Here is a 19,533-nt window from a genome sequence, read left to right on the forward strand (position 1 = left end):
CGCGCAAACTCACAAGAGGTCCTACCACCGGTGATCCTGCGTGATTTGTTCCCAGCTATAGTTATTAACTGACTGATTTAATATCTCAAGGTACAACAGCATTCAGGTAAGGGTGTATTTGAGAAATGGCAAATAACATCTAAACTTTATTGTTTTTATTAAGACTTAAGAATATAGACATCAAACAGCGAAAGGCATAGCAGTGCTATTTTAAAGGGGAAACTCAACACCTATTTCTTCCCGCATTAGGGGGAGAAGTATCACACCCCCGATCGCCCTCTTCGGCCAACCTATACCCTATGCCTGGAAGGTCAAGTACCCGGGAGTCACCCTGGATGCATCCATGACATTCCGCCCGCATATAAAATCAGTCCGGGACCGTTCCGCGTTTATTCTCGGCAGACTCTATCTACCCCATGATTACAGATCAGCGAAGTAAAATGTCCCTTCGGAACAAGGTGATACTTTACAAAACTTGCATAATGCCCATCGTGACTATCGCGAGTGTGGTGTTCGCTCACGCGGCCCGCACACACATAGACACCCTTCAATCTCTACAATCCCGCTTTTGCAGGTTAGCCGTCGGAGCTCCGTGGTTCGTGAGGAACGTTGACCTACACGACGACCTGGGCCTCGAATCAATCCGGAGACACATGAAGTCAGCGTCGGAACGGTACTTCGACGCCCTAGACACGTCCTTACGGATCCATCAACCAATAACAATAACTCGGCAAACAGTTCGACGTGCAACCTATCCTAAGCATCAGCCCGCTGAGTTTCTCACCGGATCTTCTCAGTGGGTCGCGATTCCGATCCGGTAGTAGATACATTCGCGAAGCAGCTACTCTTGAGTTGTTAGGTCTCCTTTGGAGGCGCTTGGATAGCTGCTAGCAAATCCCGCCCCTCCTGGCTCCTGCCACGCCCTTGCTCGCCCACCTGTCCTGGTGAAACTGGAAAGGCCTCCGGGCCACCAGTAATCATAACAATCATTTAAAAATGTTAAGAGTAATTAGAATTATGTACAGTCGTGATTAAAAAAGACGTTAACGTAAAATTATTGTAAAAAATCTTTTTGACGCAGATGTTTTTGGGCGCTAAACTTGGCGATGGTTCTCTCACTAGCCTGCACGTTAACTTGGCTTCTCTATAATCGTTTCAACGAGATACCAACCCGTATTACAATAGAGAACCAGTACGAGCCGGTGCAGAACCTCCCTCATCCAGCAATAACCATTTGTTCACCTAACCAGATAACTGCGAGTGGCCTGAAACATCTCAACAAAACTCTAGTGTAAGTCATTAAAGGGTTTTGGTTTCTTAAAGAAAATACAAGTCCAAAAAAAGAGGCTTGCGAATTTTGCTCAACTAACACCGGTTTGGTCGATTCATTTTTCTAATTGTGGTCAAAATGCACAGTGAACTTAAATTGAAGGGTAAATCATCCTAAAATTTACGGTCATGTTTATGGTTGGGTTTGGTTTAATCATGAAAGATAACTTTAGCTTGGGGCTGCTGAATCTGGAACATTTGTTAATTGCCGGAGCGACATCATTGGTTTTAATTAATAGGGTACAGGTAAACGCTAAGGCTCCAATGGAAGGGAGAGGAAGGAATAGGGACCCACTCCTTAGTTCCCATTTTTTCAGAAGAGCTATACGTATTATTTGATTTGACTTATTTCAGGCAAAACAGATACATTTACAATATACGGCAATCTAGTTTTAATTACTTTATTATCAACAAACGACACAGAATACTATGTAGCTATTATAAGTATGAGGAAAGTAAATTTAAACTTCGGGGCCGTTAGTGATAGCAATTTTATTATCAATACAAAATACTTCGAACTATTTATCTACTAGGAACTTCGTATTACTTAATACTCCAAATACTTTGAGTGTTTCTACATTGGTAATCACTTATACAATTCACAGTTAGTTTTTTATAAATCTTTGCTATCATCGATTCGAAACTTAGAAACAACTTCAAAATAAAACCTACGAGTACTGCAAAATGGAAGCATCAACATTATGATAATTAATTAATATGCCATAGTAAAGGAAAAACACCTTACATGCTGAAAAAAAATCTGTTTAATATTATTCAATTAATTATCCTGTTCTAAATAATAACAATGAATAAATTGATTGTTTTAGTGACGGCAATTTAACAATTAATTTAGAAGGAACAATTCCCAAGCTTCTGGGTTTCTATACAATATTGAAAAATGCAAACATCACTCTACTAGCCCATTTACAATCGCTTTTGGATGATAATCGGTATGATGTAAGTTAAATTACAACACAGTTATTATTTAAAGGTTTGTTAACGATTCTCAAACACGATTAAGACAAAAAGGTCTCCCTCCCATCCATTCTTGTATTAGGCATTGCAAAATCTGGTGGTAGGACCCCTTGTGTGTCCGCGCGGGTATCTACTACCCTGCCTATTTCTGCTGTGAAGCAGTAATGCGTTTCGGTTTGAAGGGTGGGGCAGCCGTTGTAACTACCGTAGAATTAAATAAAATTTCGCAACCTCAAAAAACTGTTCTGCTCACAGTAAACACAGTCGGTAGTCTGGCGCTCCGTTTACAACGGGATTTTTGAACGGAACTTGGCGCCAGATTCTACCGAATCTGTGGATACTCGAGATCTTAGAAATTATATCTCAAGGTGGGTGGCGCATTTACGTTGTTGATGTCTATGGGCTCCAGTAACCACTTTACACCAGGTGGGATGTGAGCACCCATTTAAGCAACAAAAAATAAAAAATCGTGTTAAAAGAAATTTTATAGTTATTTGAAAAACCCCTGAACATAGTTTAATGATTTGATCTGATATGACGTCTATTTTTGATGCATAATTTATTCTCCAGGCACCTGAAGTGATGGGAGCGCTGCCCCAAAAATGTGACAACTTCCTCAAATTGTGTTATTTAGAACGTCGTAAATATCCGAAATGCAATAAACTGTTCCGTCCGATCATAACTGCATACGGCATTTGTTGTTCTTTCAACAGTTTTTATGAATTTAAAGAGAAAAGGTAATCTTTAAAATGAGTTTAGTGATCATACACAACTCTATTAGTTTTTAATACTTAATAAGCATGTTATGTTATGTATTGAAATAGATGACAGTAGACATAAAACTGTCTTCTAGTGTTAGGAGACAGTTAAGGAACGAAAAATCGGGTTCCTAAATTTATGGAGCCTTTTAAGAACTTAGGAGATACCTAAAGGTTGGTGAAAACGAATTTTTAATTTGAGGCTCCTTAAATGCAGTTAAGGGATCCCTAAATGTCGGTGAAAATGGCCATTAGATCTCATGTTTTAAGGAGGGTCTATCGTCAAACGCTGTGATTTTTATGCATTTGGCAACCATTTGTGTATTACATGGGCTCTGTCATTACTGCAATAAGAAACAATCAGAAAGTAGAATCAATATAGAAGCGTAAAACGAAATTTGTTTTTCAAGTTTTTTTTTTAAACAAATTAATGTATTGTTTTACTAACATAACTTACTAGCAATTCTTTCATTAGTTTGTCTTTCAGGAATGTTCCTATTAACAATTTTAAACCTTTCATGATACGTGGATCTGAGTTTCACGACGGACTGACAGTTGTCGTCGATTCTGATCCTGAGAATTCGGTTCCACACACAGTACTCTACGCCGGCGCGATTAAGGTACTTAATAACAATAATGTTACCGGTGTTTAAAAACGGAGTAAATCAAATAAGGAACCCCAAATCGTTGTAGCCTTTACTTTGAAGGTTACCCTACGTCAAACAACAAAAGCGTACCTATAGACCGGTACTTTTTAGAACCGTTGCTGAAATTGAAGACTGTTCGTAAATTAACGAAAAATTTATTCGAAAAAATAACTAATTTATATATATTGCACGTTATTTTGAGGGCAGCAGCGATCAAAGCACATATCGCCATAGTTATCGTCGGTGCTTACGGTGTCGAAGAATTCAACATGACACTTCATAGCCCATAGCATCAGCTCACTGAGCTATTTACCGGGTTTCTAACCAGTGCATCACGATTTAGATCCGGCAGTAGATGTAATTGCAAAGGTGCTGCCCTTAAATTGTTAAGCCTTCCTCGGAGGCACCCCAAGAGCTGTTAGCAAACCCTTGAACTTACTCACCCTCCTGGTAATGTTGCTAATATAGAATCTACAGATGAAACGCGCGGCCATCCCTTTAAAGTCATTAAAAATATTACTCCAACATCCCTCCAAGCTGAAATCCCGCTATTAAGGAGACCAATGAAACTTTTTCCTGTACTTGGCTATTTTGTGATCTGTCCTTCAATTTCCGTTCTACTCTTTATCTGTGAACTGTGTCTAACTGCCTATAACTTTCTCCTTCTAATAAGCTTAAGTGAATATTGTAAACTTTGGTAAGCTTTGTATTATTTCTACGCCTACCATATTCGGTTTAGCAGTAATAATACAATATTATGTTCAACAAACTCTAGGTTATGTATTCAGATTGGACAGAATTTCCAGTGGACCACGAATCAATCCTCGTCGAGCCTGGTACAGAGACTTACCACCTGATACATGCGACATACACTTACTGTTCAGATGATGTAAAAGTTCTGCCTTCATGGAGGTAAACCAATCAAATACCTACCAGTTTTATAGCGCAAGTATCTGAAATCAGATTAGATGCTTGCTGTATTGTGTACTGCGATTTCGAAACATTAACGTAACAATGTTATATATGAATCAACCAGATTATTAAGACTATAGCAATTTTATACTTTAAATATTAATTAAACAAGTTAATAAATTCAATCATATATTAAATATGTCTGTAATCAAAATATAGTTCAAATGCGGAAAAGGCCCACTTCGATACAGCGGCACGACACGAGAACCATAGCCGCCGGTCACTACATTCCTGATCCTGCGGACAGAATGGAAAGCAGTCGACGTCGCCCCAAACACGTCATTTCGGATCCTCCCGATCCACTAACGGTACTTTTAGGTACCTCAAGCACCGGTCATCGTTCTCGTCGAACCCGTCGCTTGCGACGAAGGGCTCGACGAGTAAATCAACCCTCAGACACAGCCCACTGAGTTTCTCGCCGGATCTTCTCAGTGAGTCGCGTTTCCGATCCGGTGGTAGATTCTGCGAAGCACGGCTCTTGCTAGGGTTCGTGTTAGCAACGTCGTCAGGTTTGAGCCCCGCGAGCTCACCTACTAGTTAAGGTTTCGCTGAAATAGCCTCACAAGGCTCTCAGCTTAGATAGGGAAAAAAAGTGGAAAAGGAAGGAGGAAAAAAAATCAAATATCGATAACTGTTTTCAGTTAGGTATCGAATGGAACACAAAGACTTTCCTTTTAATCTTTTATCCTAAATCTAAAATATTATGTAGGTACATGTTTCTCTCTTTTTACAGGCGCTTTTTCGTTTATTACTGCTTAGATGGGTGAACGAGCTCACTGCCTACATAGTGTTAAGTGGTTGAGCAAATCGACGTCAACAACGTACCTAAATGCCGCCACTCACCTTCAGATATGAGTCCTAAGTATCGTTATAACCGAAACGCATTACTGCTTACGAGCAGAAATAGGCAGGGCGGTGGTACCTTTCTACCCTACCCGTGGGGGCTCACAAGACGCCCGCACAACTAATCTAGTTTCAAATCTCAGCCGTGCTAAATACCTAAATTTTCACTTAAAAAAGATTACACTAACTTATTGTATTTAAAATACAGTCGTAAGTGCTACTTCGCCGATGAACAACACCTGCCTTACTTCAAAAAATACCGACACTCCGATTGTGACCTCGTGTGTTTGGTAGAAGCTGTCGAGAAATCATGTCATTGCTTAATATTCACCGTACCGAATTTACACATGACTGCGGCTTGTAACATTACTAGCATCCCTTGCATCATCAAAGTGAAAAGTGAGTTTTTCGTAACGTTATTCAATTTTAAACCAGTTAAAAAAGTAACCAGAAATATTTTTTAACTAGCTACTTTCGTGAGATGTTATTATTATCAGAATGTTATCAGAATGTTTTTGATTTAATTTTCAGACTAACACTTTTTTCTTTTAGAGAACGCGAATATATGGATGCGATCAGCCGCTTGCAACTGTCCAAGAGATTGTGAGTCACGCCAGTACAAAGTTGACATTAGCACTGGGAATTTGAACGCTCTGCCGTACATTCCTAACAATCCCTTGTAGGTATTTTTTATGGTTAATTCACTAAGGGCGCTATTAGTCGACACTGGATGGTACAAAACTGATTAGTAATTTGCGCCTGGCTAATCAGATTTTCTGAGATGCTGAATACTGAGACCTCAAATCTCAGACTGTAATATTTTTTCTCGTAGCTAGAAAGTACATTACAGTACAGTAGTTACATTTAGTTATTATACTTCAATGGTTTTCATGTAAATGTAGTGCAAGAATGCTTAGTGACATATGAAGTCGAAGTCGCGTAGCATTAAAATAGCTGCTAGCTAGCTTTTTACTGGTGGTAGGACCTCTTGTGAGTCCGCGCGGGTAGGTAACACCACCCTGCCTATCTCTGCCGTGAAGCAATAATGCGTTTCGGTTTGAAGGGTGGGGCAGCCGTTCTAACTGTACTGAGACCTTAGAACTTATATCACAAAGTAGGTGGCGCATTTACGTTGTAGATGTCTAAGGGCTCCAGTAACCACTTAACACCAGGTGAGCTGTGAGCTCGTCCACCCATCTAAGCAATAAAAAAAAAGAATAGCAACCTGTATTCTAACAATGCAGTTACTGAATTCCCGTTTTACCCCAGATAACCCTAAGCATGTCTACAATTTACGTGCCTTTTGCTCGCCCGCCTGTCCTGACGAAGCTGGAAAGGGCTTCAGGCCACCAGTAATACTACATTTAAAAAAAACTTAGTAATCGGTCAATCATTTAACAGTGCAGATGTAACCTTCAAGCGTAGTACATCAATCATGCGTTTCATTTTTCCAAACTCCGTATACGTGAAACAGAAGCAAGAAACCGTCGTGCCTTTGATCAGCCTCGTCTGTGAGTGTAATATTTATTAATTATAATATCGCGTGTGTACTTACTTTTCTTTTATTACGTGTAGTGGTCGCGACATACGCAATGATACACCCGCTGTACTCTAAGCCCAGGGCTGTCCAGACAATGGCACGTGGCTTGTTGTCATAAGACCCGCGACACATGTTTTAATCCTAAAATAATTTTAAATATACATAGTTTGTATAATAGAATAGAATTCTTTGTCAAAATATATAATCAATATTTCTTATAATTTATCTTTATTCTTGTAACATTCCATTCCCATGACATCATTTAAAAGTGAAGTTTAGTTTTAGTAGGTATTATTGGGTGAATTTCCTTGGACAGCCCTGCTTTAAGCGATTGATCTGTCCCTCCAGGCAGAGTCCAATCTGACGTGGCAGCTACCAACTTTGTACGGAAATCCCTAATAGGCGTTGCCAAATGACTTCCACGATTAAGAAATAAAATATAATAGAATATAAATGATAATGACAAGTATTTGCAGGATATACTTTATTTTCTCAGCACTTACTATAACAAAGGTGCTGTAACTTCTAGGAAGCCAGCTAGCTAACCAGCTTCGGCATGCGTCATGGTTGTGAGCATTGTGTGCTCCAGTTTATCTTCATAAATATTGATACGTGGTACTTGGAGATAAGATATATGGCTCTAAATATTTAGATTCCACTTGTTCCAAGTATAAGAACGCAAGCACGTAAAAAAAAATTAAATTGCTTGTAAAGTTTGTTTTGTCTACTAAAACGCTTTTTTTTTTCAGCTAATCTCGGAGGCGTTTTCGGTCTATGTTTGGGTTGTAGCTGCATCAGCGTGCTCGAAATATTATTCTTTTCATATCTGTATATTAAGAGAAAAATTCGTAAGCACTTTATTAACCCACGTAAGTGAGTTGCCACTAACACCTCAGTCTTCCTACATAGCAAGCTTGTATAGGTAGGTATAAAATGAAACCCAAAAAATAAGGTGTGTGTAAACATTTTATATTTCCCTTTATATATAATATATACTTTTATTTCACTACTTCTCGCTTTCAAATTCAATTATATTTTCAAAAATGCTTTGCTAATTTTTCTTGAAAAAATACAAAAAGTTACACTAAGATTGCTTTATCAAAAAATGTTCTAGAAAAAAATTACATCTCATAATTTATTTATCAACTACAATGTTCATATTATGCATAAAAATACTTTAATAATTGAGTTTTAAATTTATAAATATACTTAAAATTTATAAAACCACGGGTAAATTGCCTAGGTAAATAATAATATTAATTATTGCACTGTACATTCTTTTTTTAAATGATCAGCGTTTTGTCTCATATTATACAAAATAAATACTTTCCGCCATCTTTGCCGCCAACGCAATAATACTTTAAAGGAAATGGCTAAAACTAAAAACTAACGACATAAAATCAATATTTGGCTTAGATTTTAATTTAAACTATAATAAAGCACATAAAATAATAATTTGGTCTAAGTTATGCATATTACAATTAAAATGTTAAGTGATCTTAAGCTAACGCCCTAAAACTAATTATATTCCAGTGGTCATCACCAATAATCATATAATCTAGTCTCATGCCAAAATTGTGTAAATTTTTTTTTCTTCCTACGTTTTTTTTTCCACAATTTTCTTGTCATTTAATTAATACTATTATGATTGTTAATACATATTTGTTTCCAATGCAGTTCATTATTAAGGCATGTACAGTATACATAATTATTATAAATGTAATGAGTAATGGCATGAGTAGTATGTAGGGAGCGAGGCCGCGGATATTGGGCCGCGACACGAACACTGGACGTATCACAAAGGTTTAACATTATAATATAACGTTACTATACCAATACCTTATCCAATGGAACGGTAAAACATTACACATCAACATTGAGCTAACTTACAATCAATATATTATCAATATAATCTTTAAGTAATATTGCTGTTAGTTCGGTTAACTACACGTATGTATTTATGTATATAATTGAATAAAATTCTGACTGCAGAAACGGTAATGGCACGAGGTTTTTATTATGACGAGACATTTCGAGGACAAAACGATAAAACTGTGCCGAGAAATTCAACAGTAACAGAGATCCTTACTGACTTATATAAATAAACGCACCGAACGAATCCAGCCTCGCCGGACTAGCACAACACGAAAACGCATCCCTGAAACGCTTCAAATAAAACTCTGTTTTATTATCGACATCACAATTATTATTACAATTACTACTGCAGCGATACAACTTCTTCATATAAAAAATATATATATATACTATATTCGCTTCGGTACACGGGTCGCGGGTCGACGCGTGCGCCGCCCTAGTCAGAAACACAAAGCACGCGATGAGCGAGGACGTCCTCTAGAGTTCGATAAGCCGGGTCGGGGGTCACAGCGACACCAGCTCGGGGGGGTCGGCGGCGCCGGGCGGGGCGGGGCGCGGGGGGACCACGTACGCGTGCGCGTGTCCTAGCGGGTGGGGAAGCACTGGGGTCAACCCCGTGCCCCCGTCCATGAGGCTTTCGTAGTTAAACATGCCGTTGCTAGGCGTGCTGATCTCGATGCCGGCTATTTTGCTGTTCCCGAGTACTTTGTTGTTGTGTATCTGTAAAGGAAGGCCTCGTTAAATTTGCTCACATAACGGGCTGATATTTTATCATATTCTTTTAACGAAATGTATCCCCTCTTTACAAATAATCCGTGTCTAAATTGCGAATAAAGCCAAAGATATTATGATGAGCTCGTTTTTTTTTTCGTACCTATGCTAAGGTTGACAAGCCTTGAGAAGCTATTTCACCCTCACCTTAACGTGTAGCTGAGCTCACAGGGCTCAAACCGGAGTGTTGCTAACACTGACCCTAGCAAGAGCAGTGCTTCGCAGAATCTACCAACGAATCGGAAACGCGACCCACTAAGATCCGGCGAGAAACTCAGTGGGCTGTGTCTGTGGGTTAATTTACTTGTCGAGCCCTTCGTCGCAAGCGACGGGTTCGGCTAGGACGGTGACCGGTGCTTGAGGTACCTAAAAGCACCGCTAGTGGATCGGAAGGATCCGTAATGACGCATTTAGGGCGATGTCGATTGTTTACCATTCGGTCCACAGGATTGGGTAAGAATTTGCTCTATTGTGTCCCTAACATATGTAATATAATAGACGATCTATCAATATCCTCTTTAGTCTGCCTACCGCGCTATTAATAGCCGATAGATAATATTATTATAATCATTTCGTCTATGCATTTCGAATAAATAAAATATTAAGTTACGTCATTTACCTGTGCAGGTGTGAGACTGAGCGGTACTTGTAGTGAATTAGGCCTATTGGGTCGAGAAATAGCGGGCGGGGTATCCAACGTGACCGTATCCCCACTCGTCACCACGCCAGGGTTGGCCGAAGACAGCATTATCCTGAGAAAAAAAAAAGAGAAAACAAACGTTTAGTATGATTTAAAAATGTACTATTCTTATTAAAGTCTCAGGTTATCACTAAAAACGAATGTTTAAAATATTAATTGAATTATTATTTTACAAGTAATTTTGTTTTGTTGTTTCCGACAAAACTTCTGTTTAACAACATTTATTTTGCACATAGTTACAAATACAGAAACAGGAAAAACGTCTATTGTTCTGCTAGATACCTACTTTTTTTGTTTTGAAAACTTTTATCAACTATTTAATTAACATGTCTGAACCGCTTTTGACGGCTTGCAGTAATAAATATGCCTTTTTTATTATAATACGTACACATACTGCAGACGAGCAAACACAAATGTCGCCCATGTCATTAACAATGTACACTTGACTGTGTCATTAAGATCTTTAGTTTTGATATTTACTATGAAAACTAGCGGGTCCGTATGTGTATGTGAAATCCTCAATTTGTTGATGCTCTAAAGAAAATTGCTCCTACTTGGGTCAAATATATTCATGAATAGTATAAGATGAGCGTAAACAATAGTCAGAACATGTTGGCAGTCACTGGAGGAGAAGACGCAATAAATAAACAACACAGGAAGTGCTGAACGAAATATACTCATGATAAATACAATGATTAATGGCCACATTAATCCGAAACTCTGCGAAAAAAATATAAATTCGAAATTATACAAGAGCCTGTATGCTTCTAGACTGGACAGACTTTGAAGATGGATAAAAAAAAACTTCTGGAAGGAATCGTTTGATAAACTTCGTCGAACCTCTAAATATAAGTTTTTCATGAATGCGTTCGTTATTTGAGATTTAATTTTCGGAGTCATGGTATGGAGATTCAAGATACCCCGTCCACTAATTCAATGTTGCACTTTCTAGAAAATCACGCACTTTGGAAAAAACCTTGCTCGGCAAATTCCTTCTTTTCAGACAGAGAATTTTAGTGGCCGATAAAGCTCATTGAATTTTGGAGTTTAAGTGCCTCTGCTTATCACATTCAGTTCATAATCGCTGAAACAGCAAAATCATGGTGGTACCCTAAACTATCCAGGCAGCCCCAATAAGATGCAGTGAAGACTTACAAAAGGCCTCCAAGTGGGGGATCGATAAGGTAACGAATGGCGTCCAAGACTTAAATTACATATTTGTAATAAGTTGCTTTTATGTTAAAAAAAACTGTACAATATGAGTAGGCACCCAATGATTTGGTAGACGTTATACTGATTAAAATGAACCCGTTAACGAGTGCACAAGAAGGGCTGCGGTACGCGAGTACGACCCGAAATGATGACCACGACCACTCTGCCAAGAGCGCATGCGACTGAGAAGAATACTGATAAAATCTTAGTTATAAGTAAATTGCAAATTACCTTTTTTCGGTCGACGGTGTTGTGAAAATGTTATCCAACCCCAGCATTACTGGGTCGACTGTGGGGTCTATGACTTCGGTTTTGACTCGAACTCCGTCCTCCGGGTCCGGATACGTGTAAACTTCCTGGAGGGGCTTCACGTCCGGCGGACTCGAAGAGCGGTCGCTGAGCCGGCACGTTATCATATGGTTCTGCAATATCGTTTGAAGGTGCTCCCGGTCCGCGTTTAACTTTCTTATTTCCTCTTGGAGCGACTGTCTCTTTTGCTCCAATCTATCGGTCTCGTCTTGCAGTTCGTTAGTGTGATCGAGTCTGCGTTTGCGACACCGCGCGGCCGCCATCTTGTTCCTTTCGCGGCGTATCTTTCTTCGTTCTTCCTCTTCGGGCGATAGTTCCTGCGGTGCTTTGTTCGGTCTACGACCGCCCATGTTGCGTCGTTTCGGCGCCGGGAGACCAGGGCTGCTGCTGCTGTCGCCGCTAGCGGAGAGCGGGCCCGGCGACACGTGCAGCGCGGTCGTCGGGCCCGAATCACAGTATCCCACCGAATTAAGAATACCTGTAATTTATCAAACAATTCCATTGATTTACAAAATATTATTAGAAATATATACAGTATTTTGATATTTACTTTTTTTATTCTTTTTTGTTTATTGCTTAGATGGGTGGACGAACTCACAGCCCACCTGGTGTTAAGTGCTTACTGGAGCCCACAGAAATCCACAACGTAAATGCGCCACCCACCTTGAGATATAAGTTCTAAGGTCTCAAGTATAATTACAACGGCTGGCCCACCCTTCAAACCGAAACGCATTACTGCTTCACGGCAGAAATAGGCGGGGTGGTGTTACCTACCCGTGGGGACTCACAAGACTTCCTTACTTATTCCTTCACGTTGGAAGTCAATCCTGAAGATTTCTTAAGTACGTATTTCATTTGAAAAATTGGTACCCGCCTGAGGTTCGAACATCGGTGCATCGCTCAACACGAATGCACCGGACGTCTTATCCGTTAGTCCACGACGACTAACAAATGGCGACTAACTAACAAGTGGCGGTTGCTCGTGAGTATCGCGCATAAAATCTGCCCACAGCAATGATACCGAATGACGACCACGACCGCTCTGACAAGAGTGATTGAAACGACAAATAAAAAAGAAATTACAATGAATTATATCTATGTACTCACCGTAATTGTTGGCGTGCGTGACTGAAGGTGGTACGAAGCCGACGTGAGTGGTTGGTTCGCTTCGGCAGTTGGTCAACTCGATGTACGTCTGCTCGAAGTTCCGCAACTGAGTGGGGGTGATGGTCGCCGTCGTGCGGGTCGGGACTCCTGACTGGAGTCCTTCGAGGTTTGCCAACTGAAAACAAAAATAACACAACACCTTAGTAAAAAAAAAATACTTTAAAATAGGTCAGATATTTTCAACACTAACACTGACTTTTTTAACTGTATTCTATTCTAGTATGATTAAATTTTGAAGCTATTGATATTTTTTTCCAACAGCAAATTTGATTTTTTCCAACAGCAATCTAATGAAGGTTATATACACCAGATATGAATACGAAAACATCGATTAAACCAGTCAATGCAAAATTAAAATCCGTCGAAAAATAAAATATCGTTGCAAAATTGCACACAACTTATTTGTGAAATGTTTCACAATGTTATTATTTTACTCCTTCCACATTCCGGTCTTCGTTTATCAGCATAATATTTATTTATAATTCAGTAAACATTTAACGATACCTATATACAATCGTTAATCGTTTATTTATTCCATTTATTTTATATATACATCTTGTATAATTTTTCGGTTACAGGTGGGATGGTTTTGTAACAGATATAATTTGGTTTAAGCACATTTTTTTCAGTTCGAGTACGTTGAAGCCACGTGCGATGAAAGCGCACTCATAAATCTGTCACCTCTGGCAACTTTACGCAGACAAAATTATATCTACGCTAACGTTCCAATAACTCTGTGTTACGGTGCAAATTAAATTCGACAGTGATAATAAACTAGAGATTAATTGTTATCGCTTCTTGCAAAGTATTAGGAGCAACCCGAATAGATTCGTCTGGCGTCTCGGGCGTCGCGACGTCTGCTTGAATCGAATGATCACGTTCGAACTAGTAAGAGTTTAATGAGAGATAGTGCTGTGCAGGTGTTGTATCACTCGATCGGTTAGCATGGTGATGCATACCTGCTGACACCAGAGCTCGGTAGCGAGGATGTTCGCGATCTCCAAAGGATCGATATTCTGCATATCGGCGATATTAACTCAACCACGTTTATAATTAGACGCTTGCTCTATTGTGTTGCGCTTTTTGCGGCGCGACACCTTCGTGCGGTTCGAATTTGTTAGTCGATTTGTTCGTTGTATTCCGCCCTCGCAAAGTGCAATGGGTACTGTATTCGTTGAGTCGGTTCACCGTGTTCGTCTTCGGTTTGTATCGAATATTTATGTTTATTAGGGTCGGTGTGAGGAGGTATGCGGTGTAGGGCGGATCGTCGGTCGTAACTCGCGATAGTTCACGTAAAGTATCGCGTGTGCGGGTGTGCGGGTCGTTCGTTCGTTGCGCGCGCGCGTACGGCGGGCGGCCGCGGCGGATACTGCCGCGCCGCGCCCGCGCTCTCTCGCCCGAAATCTTCGCCCACGAGCGACGTCGAATCATTTATTAATAGAATACTACTCTAACTCCGGAAATATTTCGCATCATTTCGCATCGCACGCCGTGCCCGTTAGTATCTGAGGTAATGGCTTCATTCTGACAACAAAGCAGAATCCGTCCATAGGAAACGGCAAAAACATTATGTGCGGTAATACTGAACTACGTACATGTTACACATTGGCTTCAGAACAAATACTTGAGGAAAATGAGAAACATCCATAAGGATACCTTGTGTTTGGCGCGATTTATGACAAGACGAATATGATCAGTATATATTTTGTGAGTGTCGTAGTGGGCGGGAGGCTTGGCCGGTCCTTGCGACAAGGACGCGCCGCCGATCTGTGGGCGATGCTCATTGCGGCCCAGACGCTCTTATACTACCTTATTTAGTAAATCGAATGACTTTAACAAGTAAGATTTTACAGCCAAAAATAGTAATAAGTGAACTCCTGGCATTACAGTAATTCGCATCATTGTAGATTGAGATTGGGGCAATTGTTCGAAATTTCACAAAACATTTGTTTTTTTTTTACCATTCACAATGCTTCAAAAGAATTAAAAACTTAATTTGCTTTCAAAAGGGGTTTGCCGAATAGGGAGGGGCGCAGAGGACAACGGCGCGACATCACCTCCGGATGGCGATGTAGCCGGTCAATTACTACAATTGCTTAAATGAAATTCGTCTCAAATGCGCGCGCGTCGAGTCAACATGGACGAAGTTAATTGGTCACGGTGCTTTACCTAACAATTAACCGACACTTTGTGTATTATCCCCCGCATTCTTTCTCGTTAGTTCTAGATTAAAACGCTGATAATTTTGTCTATGGTAGTTTTTTTTTTACCTAACCGTATGTACTAATTAGGCAAATGATTTACCAAGCTACCTTTCTCCTAGTCTGCTAAGCAATCGACAAAATTTAATATATTCCATAGAGTATAGCAATCCGAGAGCGAATTCAACTAGAATAATTTTCAGCGCATATAACCTATTAAGCCGCTAAGTGCATTACATTTGCAGTACATTAAATCGAAGCCCTCGATCGTACAGAGGAGTTGTAGTACAGCGCTGTTATCGCACCGTGCTCATAATGAGATCACCACTATATCTAGTTCTGACGTATTGCCTCATGTAGCGACCACAGACGACGGACACTCTTCGTGAATCTTTCATAGTGTAACAAGATTACGCGTGACGTCACTGTTAACAGGAGGCTTTACACAATATTACTGAGATTGTGCAAAAAACTCAAATGAGCCCATATAATAACAATGAAAATTTGTATTCCTCACCGCTCGGAACGTTTCGACTGGGTATTGGAGTCAGTTGATTATTACACATTGCTTGAAATGTTTTTCAGTTCGCATTACCTCGCATAGGTGCGTTCACCTCTATTTTCGCGTACCTACATATATTTATTTCATTTCGTACTCTCGGTAGTACAAACAAGTATCGCCGATAAGGCAAACCGTTATCCGCACGTGTGTTCGCCTACGTACGTTCGCTGTAAGTATCTTCTAATGGTCTATACTGTATCAACGATTTATAAATATACACATACAGACTTTATTATCCGACATGGATCGCACAGAGAATGCTAATCGCAAGATTTGTAGATACGACAGGATAATAAGACGAATTACTCGTTTTTTTATGTAAATAGTTTCGAATTTGAAAAGAAAGTCACATGGATGCTGTGCATAATTGGTTTACTTCACTCTTAGCACTTGTTTTTTTTTTTCAATTTACGTTTTCTTTCGATTAGGTTACGGGGCTATGAAATTCATTTTACACTGCATCGATATGCAACATTTGTTTTTGTTTCTTGTTTATTGTTGAAATAAGACTTCACCTTCTCTCGGTACCTTTGAGGGAACCTGTGATCGTTGTAGTAAAATGTGCACACTCGCAATTTAATTACAATTTGGTAGGCAGCGGCTTGGGTCTGCCCCTGGCATTGCTGAAATCCATGATGGGCGACGGTAACCACTCACCATCAGGTGGGCCGTACGCTCGTCTGCCTACAAGGGCAATAAAAAAAAAATAAAAAATAATAAAAAAAACCAAATTAACGCGCGTTGAACAACCAAAATACGTACCATTTTATACTGGCGTATAATTTAAACGCCACACTAAGTCATACCGTGTATTCCCGTGTGTTCCAGGACAACGCGTCACCGCTTTACTGAGCTTCTAATAAGAATCCCGCTCGACTTTCCGAGAACGTTAGGAACGCTTGCATCACTGAACAAATCAACTTTAAACTAAGTATTCAAATTTTTGCTCATATCCCGATTCCTAAAACTAATAATAATATTGCAAGTACTATAATCCAGAAAATTCTAGATTGAAAACAAAAAAAAAAAATAACAAGCAATCGTAACGCATACGAAGAACAATACGAGTATATTACACAATTTGGCGAAACGAAACGCCAATAAAAAAAAAACATCCAATGACAGCGCGGGAAAACTATGATGAAATTTTTAAAGTTCTTTGACACTGTACGGCTGTGCCGTTAACCCCTATCAGTTGCTCCAATCCTTCCAAGGATAACTTCCTATTTATTATTCTACAAGTCTTATCGGACACAATGGTAATATTGACAAAACTCTTTGGGATCAGTTGAATGTCCCTTTAGGTAGTTGTTTGCGATTTGACCTCTTCATAAACATACCTACAACTGCGTCATATCTCGCATTAAAACTATAATATAATCTCAAAACTTACTAATTTTACATGAGAGTGTTTTAAAGGTTTAACATGTAATACTTTTAATATTAATCATATTTGCAACATTTTTTTTTACCACTTATATACATTATGTGTCTTTTAAAGTAAGATAAAATTATGTATTAATATTGTTAATAGTAGTCAAAACATAGGTAAACTAAAAAAAAAATAATTAAACTACGCTCTTTTGACAGTATTTATGAGAAAAGTACTGATGATACATACCAAACATTTACACATATTAACTCAATCACGAATATTTTTGGTAATCGTACACTTTTAGTGCGAAAAGGCGATATGTTTCAATAAATTACCGTCATTAACAAACCTTTTAATACACAGAAGACTTTACTGAATGTGCAGGTTCATGCAGTGAGAGTATTGGTGATTTTTTTCTCGTCTCGTGCGTGTATTTTTCTGGCATTCATGTTTATTAGTTTATTAGTGTATCTATAAGAGACTTGCACACTGTATTTGTATATATTGAAGCAACCGACAAATGAATAATGTTATTAAATTGACAAATTCTCGAAGTTTATACAATCTTTTTGCGATACTACAAAATGTGCGTAATAGAAGCTTGTGTACTTGTTTTTTGTATCATAATGCGCATCGCGTCTTGTATTATGTTGGGTGTGCGCACGTGGACGCCTCGTGAGCCAATACCTGAGTTATTCCCACCCCGATGTCACTATAAAACCAATTTCGTTACTAAGCGATCGATATAAATGAATTTTTTCTTTCCATGTGAAAAACATATTTTTATTGATTTTTTTGAAGAAGTGAATCTATAACAGTCATGTCAATAAGGCTTTTATAAGATTTTAAAAATAAAATATGTATGCTTATTGGGATTGATAATCACTGTTAACTAAGTAGTCATAAAATAGATAATTTGGCTTAACTAGTTAGTTACTAGGCGTTCAAAATCAAATCAACATACCCCTCATAAGTCACAAATAGAGTAGTGTAAAATTCCTTTCCAGTTCAATCTACCCACATAGGTCAATATTTCTCAGTAAGAATTTACTCAAATACTAACCTAAATTCCTTTGAAATACGGAGTTTATTCACACGACATAAAAAGGGCCCCTTAAAACAGTCCAATCAACATAGCACCATCAATACTAAATTATAATTTTACAGTGGCGTTGTGTTTGAACGATGGTCGTTCTGTATCTTGTCGGTTGTCTGGGAGCTCATTAACGTAACGCTAATTACAGGCACTAATGTGGCCTGCGTACACTTCAAAAATTCCTTGAACGGTTTCTAGCATCATAAAGGTCCGTTTGTTGTTGGTTTATTTCATAGTTATTACATTATAAAGGGAAGTTAAATAGAAGTTACTGTGAAGGTGAGATAAAAACCTTCACAAGAACTATACCCTTGAAATGCAAGACAATCACTGTTGTCTCGCACGTAACATTTGTTTTATACAGACTTTTACAATTTGAAATATTTGAAGCCTGCATTCATCGAGACGTTGAATTAAATTACGTTTTATAAAAGTATCGCACCACCGGCACACATGTTCATAAATAATGAGTGCAATTAAAAATGCAAAAAGTATTGGGGGCAGCATGCATGCATCGCATGGCGCCGTTCTCTGCGCCGTCGCGACATTGACCGTCACTAAACGAATACCTAATAAAACAAATCGAAGCTTGGCACCGAGCCAGCGTCCCTTCACTACAGCTTACTTACTGCATGAAAACATCGCACCGCCTGCATATAAACCGACCCAAGCGGTTCACGCAAAAGTGAACTTAAAAATTCATGACAGTGAAACCGTTTTTAAAACATGCCAAATCCATCGATCGATGCGACTGTCGCTTTCTACTACACTCACCCTGATATCGTTTAGGGCTTAAATTTTCCAAGAAAGTCACCCCGTTTTTGTATGTTTTCACGGAAAACATTAATAATGAAAATCGTTTTTCATAATAATGTTGAGAAGGCGGCTTGTGACCGGAGCCGACCTTCATTTTCACGAAAACTATATTACCATTCGTCGTTTCTCGGAAAACCCGCGTGAGTCACCGCGAGTCGCTCTCCACCGCGGGTCACTACAATCGCGTATTTACATTCGTAGTCGGCTCAATTCAAAAACTCGATTACGTTGAATGATTCATTCCAACTATGATTCAGCGTGCGACATTGGAGAAAATTTCGCTACTGAATTATTTAAAAGGTTCCTCCGCCTAGCGAAGAAAGTGTATTGAAATATGACCTACTTATTTCTTTGTTTTGAATGATAACAGAATATAATATTTTTT

The 19,533-nt window shown here is 39.1% G+C and overlaps 2 protein-coding genes and 1 long non-coding RNA gene across 5 annotated transcripts in view; 2 read left to right on the forward strand and 1 right to left on the reverse strand.

The window, feature by feature from the left end:
- The first annotated feature begins 482 nt into the window (after positions 1-482).
- LOC119630577 (sodium channel protein Nach-like) lies at positions 483-6,207 on the forward strand. The gene is made up of 8 exons (XM_062676227.1): positions 483-511; positions 1,082-1,291; positions 2,157-2,286; positions 2,875-3,041; positions 3,550-3,700; positions 4,485-4,621; positions 5,733-5,923; positions 6,077-6,207. The coding sequence occupies exons 1-8, from the start codon at positions 483-485 to the stop codon at positions 6,205-6,207; spliced, it is 1,146 nt and encodes a 381-aa protein (XP_062532211.1).
- A 695-nt stretch (positions 6,208-6,902) lies between these two features.
- Positions 6,903-13,213, forward strand: LOC105841467 (uncharacterized). The gene is made up of 2 exons (XR_005246305.2): positions 6,903-7,035; positions 7,814-13,213. It is a non-coding gene; the product is annotated as an uncharacterized LOC105841467 (long non-coding RNA).
- LOC101743155 (transcription factor kayak) overlaps positions 8,013-19,533 on the reverse strand; it is a 37,799-nt gene continuing 26,278 nt past the window's right edge. For 2 of the 3 annotated variants that reach the window (XM_004921767.5, XM_004921768.5), the window contains exons 2-5: positions 13,039-13,213; positions 11,854-12,409; positions 10,330-10,462; positions 8,013-9,659 (exon numbers count right to left, since the gene is read on the reverse strand). In XM_004921767.5, the coding sequence (XP_004921824.2) occupies positions 9,444-9,659; positions 10,330-10,462; positions 11,854-12,409; positions 13,039-13,213 (1,080 nt within the window). In that variant the 3' untranslated portion in view covers positions 8,013-9,443. Of the gene's footprint in view, positions 9,660-10,329; positions 10,463-11,853; positions 12,410-13,038; positions 13,214-14,057; positions 14,493-19,533 lie in introns of those variants that run through there. The other variant, XM_004921769.5, reaches the window with a different exon arrangement.

Source organism: Bombyx mori, chromosome 25, assembly GCF_030269925.1.
Source record: "Bombyx mori chromosome 25, ASM3026992v2".
In the NCBI taxonomy this organism is placed as follows: domain Eukaryota; kingdom Metazoa; phylum Arthropoda; class Insecta; order Lepidoptera; family Bombycidae; genus Bombyx; species Bombyx mori.

Coding starts and splice junctions, on each gene's coding strand:
- LOC119630577 (XM_062676227.1), top strand. CDS start 483: ATGCCCATCGTGACTATCGCGAGTGTGGT. Junction 3,042..3,549: donor TATGAATTTAAAGAGAAAAG/GTAATCTTTAAA, acceptor TTTGTCTTTCAG/GAATGTTCCTATTAACAATT. Junction 3,701..4,484: donor AGGTACTTAATAACAATAAT/GTTACCGGTGTT, acceptor AACAAACTCTAG/GTTATGTATTCAGATTGGAC.